We start from the raw sequence: 7,637 nt of genomic DNA, 5'->3' as shown, positions 1-7,637 counted from the left end.
AACAGTAAAACCATTGGATTAGCGATTTTCAAAGTGGCTTAATAAATAGTAAAAAAATTCAGAAAATTATAAAATTTGGTCTCCAAGCAGATATTAATATGGAGAATAAGATGAACGGTTCGGATCGACCATTTAGATTTTGAAAACTCGAATATTGAGCCGTAGCATAGAGGCCACTATGCTATCCATAGCACCCCAGCCTAACTCTCTCTCTCTATATATATATATATACATACATACATACATACATACAGAGTAAGGCTACGGTGCTACGGTTCAATATTCGAGTTTTCAAAATTCTAACGGTCGATCTGAACCGTTTATTTTGTTCTCCATATTAATATGTATTTGGAGGCCAAATTTTATATTTTTTTGGAAATTTTTAACTATTTTTTTAGATAGATAGAAAAAATCAAATATCTAAATGGTGCAAAAAAATTTAGATCAAGTGATTTTCTATCTATTTAAAAAAATAGTAAAAAATTTTCAAATAATGTAAAATTTGGTCTCCAAACACATATTAATATGGAGAATAACATGAACGGTTCGGATTGACCGTTAGGATTTTGAAAACTCGAATATTGAGTCGTAGCACCGTAGCCCTCTATGCAACCCATAGCACTGTAGCCTTACTCATACATACATATATGTATGTATGTACGTATGTATGTATGTGAATATGTGTGTGTGTGTGTGTGTACGGCCCGAAAAATATCCAGGATTATCGATGAAATTTTAGCTAAATGAAGTTGTATCTAATTAACTTTGAATTTTTTGGGTGTTTATGTATATTTTGAATATAAGATTAAAAAAAAGGACCCTCAAAACTTTTTGAGAACTATTTAGTATGACTCTCACAAGTTTTAGAACTATATATCGAGATAAATTTTCTCTGTAGTGATATTATATTATAGACTATTGGTGTTTATGTTCATTTGCATAGTGATATTATTGACCTCCATACAAATTATTTCTGCGTTCACTTTCAAATAAAGTTTCGAACTTATGTGAGATATTTTGAACTAATACCTGATTAATTTCTTACGGGAAAATATGCACCAAAATATCATCCATGGGTTCATAGAAAAAAATATTTGGTCCCCGTAAGCCCCGTACCGCGGCACATGATCTACCAATCAAGCTTAAACCACATAGTTCCAAACCCTTGAAAAGGACCTCACTTGTAATTTAAATATATTTTAATTAGAAATATAATATTTGATCTGAAACTCAATGACAACTGACAGGGTTGAATACTTAAATGTCGTGGCGGACTTTTCTATATTGGCATGTGAGAAAATAAAAGTGAAGCAAGCAATAAAGAAGCAAATCTCAGCACGAAAGAGTGGTTGAAAAATCAAGTTCATCCTTCCCAATTTAAAATCTTTAATAACATATAAATAAAATTCGAGGTCCTTTCTGCCTGTCACCAGTGGAATATACACATTTTTTTTTGTTATCACTTTCAACTCAATTAGTTGCAAACAAAGGGAAAGCTGTACCACTGGAATTAATAAATCTAAATTTATGTACAAAAAAAAGGTGAAGGCTTGTCCGCACACGTCGTTTCCTACCAGCAGCAACAGGCAACAGCACAAATTGAATACGAATTAATTATTCCGTAGCCACTCGATTGCAAAATTTCCTTTGATAATTGAGGGAATAATTTGAGAAATGCACCAACAAGTAAATGCTTAATATAAGTTGCAACGGTTAAAGAATCAATCATACATTGGTGCGCATTAAGAGGCACTAATAAACTTGCTTGATATTTAAAAAAAAAAAAAATACAAGAGATTTTACATAACAGGAACGTATATACACCTCAGACTCAAAACTGGGACCACTTGTTCAACATTTTCCTGTATACAAATTCCAGGCCTCAAATTTCTTATCATAAAAGCGAATACCAAACTCACCTAACAAATGACTAATTAATCCCTGATAAAACCAAAAATAACAAAATAACCATTACTACAAAGATTGGTTTGCAGTTTGCACCCCTCTTATCTCTACCCACCCCCAACCCCCACTAACCCATTGATAATCATAATATGATATTATATCTTACATGGCATACTTCTATATTTACATATTTTAGGAACAAGATTTGGAAATTGGAAACAAAATGTACAAATCCTCTCTTCTCCTCTCTCTCTTAAAATAACTCAGATCTCCCTTAAAAAAAAGCTAATAATATTATGTTAAATTAAATTCTCACTTCTCTCTCTCCCTCTCTACCCCTCAAGTGCTCTTAAAGAAAAAAGGATGATTAATCAACACCCAAGGGATTGATTGAACTTTAATACTTTAGGGTTATATTATTATTATGTGCAATTTTTTATGTTAGGCCACGGCAGTGATGCCATGGCGGCGACGGTCACGGTTCTCGAGGCAATCAAAACCCTCGACCCGGACTGCAGCTGGTTGGAAGCCGAACTTTGTGGCGGACCGCACGCAGCCCTTGCGTGGCGACATGGTAACACCGGTGCCTGATTTGTGCATGGCCACCGGGTGCGGCCCATTGTTAATACTGAAAGTAGGGGTTAGTTGGTGGTCTTCGCCGAACCGGATGTCGTGTACCACCGGGTTTGCAACCCGGCTCGGTGGAGACCCGCAAAAAAACGGTGGGGATGAGGCCACTGGACTTTGTTCCTCTGCCTAAAAAATTCAAGGGAAAATTAGGAAATTTAAGCAAAGATCTAAACTTTTTTTTTTCAATACGTCTCTAATGGAAAAAAATATATTAATTTTTTTTAAATTCACACCTTTGGCATGAACAAGTCCAGTAACTCCGGTCCAGTCCTTAAATCACACAGATCCATTTGATAACTGTTAAAAAGGTAAGAAAAGAGAGATTAGAAACAAAACATCAAAAAATATTCGTTCTAGAAACAAGACGAAGTTAGGTTAAAAAAAAAAAAACGGGTGTAAATAATTGAACTTACCATGCTTGCCATCGGAGAGGTCGGATTGGATCGATGGGCGGTACGGATCCAATACGGCGTGGTTTCGGGCAGCAAACTGGGTTGCGCCGATCCGATACCGCAAAAGGGCTTCTCACCTCCTCACAAGCAGCCAAAGTACTCTTCATCGCGTAGTGATTCATGATTTAAGTTAGATGTACTGCACACGGGAAGGGAAGATTAGAAAGAAGAGTTAGTGACTGAATAGAAGCTTAGGTACACAGCCAAATCAAAGGGAACTAAACCTCGTGTTATTGTTTTAAATCTTTTGATTGAATACGGAATTAAGAAATAGCATGTAAAAATCCAGGGGCTTAGTTACTAGATGTAGCAAATCAAAGGGATAGATACATAGTTACAAAAATACAGCTCCGTTGCAATTTTCAAGTTGAAAGAAAAAAGTAGCAGCGACTAATAAACAGAATTTATGACAACAATCGGATTTAAAAATTATTTTTTTATTCTAGCTCCCAATTAAAAGTTTTATACTTCCGATTCCATATCCAGATCTATTAAAAATGGATATTAGAACAACCTCTCTCCATATTCCCCCGCAAAACAGAGTAGATCAGAAAGACAGAAGGAAAACTCAAATCTTAACATCAGATCTACTAAAAGCTCTTATAGAGGAAATTCATTATTACCTTAAGTTAACCCTCACGAGAGCTATTTCTCTCTGCTGAAGAGAGTGTGAGGTTAAAGAAGACTTTCGAGAGGTGAGGTACGAGGTGGAGAGGAAGGAGGCCAGTGGAGGAGATGAGAGTTGCTTTATAGAGCGAGAGGTTGAGACTGAAAGTGAAAGGCGACAGCTCTCATTTGAATATATTTTCAGAAAAAAAAAATACAACAATTGGAAATAAATAATTCCAGGGTTGGAAGATTTAAAAAAAAATAATAAAGAGAAATTTAATTGGGAGAGTTTTATATGTATCTTGCCACGTAGATTTGTTAAGCTTCCACGACTTTTGGCCACATAATGTTACGGATCCTGCGTCCCTTGTGAAAAGCAATCCAAAATTTGTGAATCAGTTCCTCTTCTATTATTCCTTCTCTTTTGGTCGTCAAATTGGTTGGCATGAAATTAAACAAGCTATTTAGTTTTGCATAATTATTTGTTGATATTGGGAAAAAAAATATTCATCTGTTGATAAAAATTAAGCAGAGGAGGAGTTGTTTAAAAATTATGAATTGATCTCTTTTCTTGGAATTGTTGGATTTTGAAAATTTATCCCGTCGAAGAATTTTTATATGAACTGTTCTATGCATCAACCTCTTATATTATTTTTCTTTTGATCATGAAAATTGGTTAACATAAATATTAAACATGCATTTAGTTTTGGATTATTATTTGTTTATATGGAAAAGAAATTATTTATTCTTTGATTAAAATTGAGCAGAGGAGAAGTAGTTGTTACAATTTGATTGGTGTATCAACCTTGTTAATTTATCGTTGAGATAGAAAAAAAAATAGAGGTCTAGTGTTCCAAGATCTAATTAATGTTCATAAAAAAAACTTCTAATTTTAAATTTCTGATTACTCATATGGAAGAGGATGTTGCTCTTTGTCTTTGCTACTAGACTAAAATTTGATTCTTACATAACGTTGTGAATTGATCTTTATTTATGGACTACTTGAATTTTGAATTATTTATCTTGTCAAGTAATTTTTATATGATCTGATTTGGTATAACAGTATAATCATGTAACAAATGAGCTACTAATTAATTGTGTATGTTGTATAATTTGTTTATATGTCCAATATGTTATTTGCTTATTATGATTTAGGTATTTGCAAAGCAAAATTGTCAATTTTCTTATTTTTTTAACATCATATGCTGAATAATAATCTTTCAGAACATCATATGTTTGAATTTGTGGTTTGAAACAAATTCAATGAGTTTTGAAGTTAAGTTCATCGAAGAGCTTGACAAGATTAAGAACACCCTAACGCTACATAAAAATCATTATAAGACAAACCTATATCATTAGCACCAGTAGAACAAGAAGAAGATATGCCTTAATAATAGTCGCAAGATGAGAATATATGTTTGTGAGAAAAATAGTTGTTGTTTGGCAAAAATATAGATATATGTATATATACATATTGCAGAGCACCATAACGTTCTCATTACTTTATGCTAGAATTATGAGTTTCGATCCAATGGATTACAAACATTTGGAGAGAATCCACTTTAATTCCAATCTTGTTAGCAAATATATTTTCAATGTCTACATTGATTGTAAAAATTAAGCCAGTTCATATTTTCAAATATATTAATTAATTGTCGGATATTTATCTAATTATAATTTATAAACGGATGCAAGATGTATTTTATTACTAGCTATATTTCCTCAAAATAATTGACTCGTTTGATCAAAGTCTCAAAATTTTCATTATGTATTTTACTTTTTGCTTGGCTAAAAACATACTGTTAAAATTAATTAAATATAAATATATCTCAATCTTTATAAAAAAAAATTGCACAGAGAAAATATAAAGTGGCGTAATTATCTTGGATACCTCGAGGCCAATACCGCAATGCAAACTCGGAGCGGCATAAGAAATATCGGAGCTTTTATTTGTTTTTATCTCTTTTTTTTACGAGAGAAATATCGGAGCTATGGTATGGACAAAAGTGGGTATAGGTCAGGGGTGGCAACGAACCGAACCGAACTGAATTTACCTTATGTTTGAGTTTGGTTTGAATTAATTTCGAATCGAATTAATTGCGAACTACACATTTTTCGAATCAAACCTGAATCGAATCACGAACTAAATTATTTTTTAGCAGCCCTAGTTATACCGATAGTTTATACATTAATTTATTCTCGCGGGACAAAATTCACATGGTTTCCTTTTACGAGTATGAATTATGAAATAAGTGTTTTTGAGTTGAAAAATTGTTCATGAAAAAATACATCAGAGACGACTTTCCTGGTATGAACTATGAGAGACGACCGAAGAGAGAGGAGAGACAGTCATCTAGGCCAGAGAGAGGAGTGACAGCCGGAGAGACAGCCAGTCACTGAGAGCGTCGGCTAGATTTTAGAACTAGAGGGAGAGGTGGAGAGAGAACTAGGTTATTGAGATTTGAGAGCGAAGAAGTGTCGACTAAGTTAAATTATGACTCTCTATCTTGAATTTTAATTTCATCGGGTAAATGGATGGCCGGTGATTTTATGAGATTCGAACCACAAAAAAATCACGAACCTATTTCGATCGAACCAGGCTAGGTTTGAGTTTGGTTTGAATTAATTCCGAACCGAACCTGGTTGGGTTCGTTTCAATTCGAACTCATTTCGAATCGAATTAAACTCGAATCAAACCCGAATCGAATCACGAACCTCGAATTTTTTTGCCAGCCCTAGTATAGGATGTAATAATAAACAAATTAAAGGGGCTAATAAAAAACAAAACAAAACAATTTATGCTGTAGCTCTTTCCTCTTTGCAGCTGAACTATTCACTTCCCGCTTCTTCCCACCCTAGGTTTATTATTAATTTAATTCTAAAACAATAATTGCTTGAGATATTTATCCAAATATTATTTACAACAAATTCAGAATAGAGAACGTATTTTTATATTACATTTAATTGTATAACTAAAAGTAATTTAATTTTTTATAAACAAAATGTTCATTCATATATGAGATTACTTAATTTAGTGCAATTAATTAATTAAATTATATATTTATTTATTTATTTATTATGTCATTGTCTGTTCTGATTTTTATACATTTTTTTAAGTTACATTCTATCTCAACTGCGATGCTACGTTCTTCAAACGGAATTTGTATCCTTTGTATTAACTCAAAAGATAATCTTTTGAGTTAATGCATTTTGACCGTCCGATCTATTTTAAAATTCGTACGTTATAGACACGTATTGAACTGGTTTCGTTTAAAATCATATAGTTGATACTCATTAACTCAAAATATTAGCTTTTGAATTAATGCAGAGGATATGCATTCGTTCAAACGAGGGTCAACTAACTTTTGGATTTTGAGGTGTGTGTATTTATTTATTTATTTATTTATAAAAAATTGGGGTCCTTTTAAAATACTTGCAGCAATTTTACTTGGTTTTTTTATTTATTCAAACTTAAAAGTTTTAATTTTAGGGGAATTGCTCTCAGACTATTCAAACTTAAAAGCTGTATACGAGTAATACGAGAGTCAAAGTAATATACATATATTAGATTTTTCTTTCAAGTACATATTTTATTTTCAGATCGAAGTTTGAAAAATAATCGTAATTATTAATTAATATTACAGCAGATTTATTTTTTACGCTACTGGCAAGGCTGACCACACAACCCTAAATTGTCAAAAAAGAATTAAGCATAAACTTTCCAACTTGTTTCTTGCACTATTATTTTAATATCTAACAACCTCAGTAGCCAAAATTTTATTGTTTTTTTTTTACGTGGCTCGTATACACTTTTGTACCTACAATTATTTACCAGACATCTTGTTACATGCGTGCATTGCATATCCAAACAAGTATCACAATTTTCTAAACTTTAACATCAGTACTAATTAGTAAACGTTCAAAGCTTACAATTATTTGTTGAGTGAGATTATGGTTACTGTGTAAAGCATATTAGTCGGTGTTATCGATTAATGTCTCAATTTTTCAAGAATTCAAGTCTGATCAATTAATCTGAACTGT

The 7,637-nt window shown here is 32.6% G+C and overlaps 1 protein-coding gene across 1 annotated transcript; it reads right to left on the bottom strand.

Moving 5' to 3' along the window:
• Positions 1 to 1,728: 1,728 nt before the first annotated feature.
• LOC144571315 (translocase subunit seca) lies at positions 1,729 to 3,849 on the bottom strand. Its single transcript, XM_078320566.1, has 4 exons — positions 3,611 to 3,849; positions 2,949 to 3,126; positions 2,769 to 2,832; positions 1,729 to 2,661 (listed from the first exon to the last, which is right to left on the bottom strand). Exons 2-4 carry the CDS (start codon positions 3,107 to 3,109, stop codon positions 2,347 to 2,349), a joined length of 540 nt encoding a protein of 179 aa, XP_078176692.1. The 5' UTR covers positions 3,110 to 3,126; positions 3,611 to 3,849; the 3' UTR covers positions 1,729 to 2,346.
• Between the last annotated feature and the right edge of the window lie 3,788 nt (positions 3,850 to 7,637).

The sequence above is a fragment of the Carex rostrata genome, chromosome 19 (assembly GCF_964058835.1).
Source record: "Carex rostrata chromosome 19, lpCarRost1.2, whole genome shotgun sequence".
NCBI classification, from domain to species: Eukaryota; Viridiplantae; Streptophyta; class Magnoliopsida; order Poales; family Cyperaceae; genus Carex; species Carex rostrata.
This window is presented reverse-complemented; position numbering and strand designations above follow the sequence as displayed.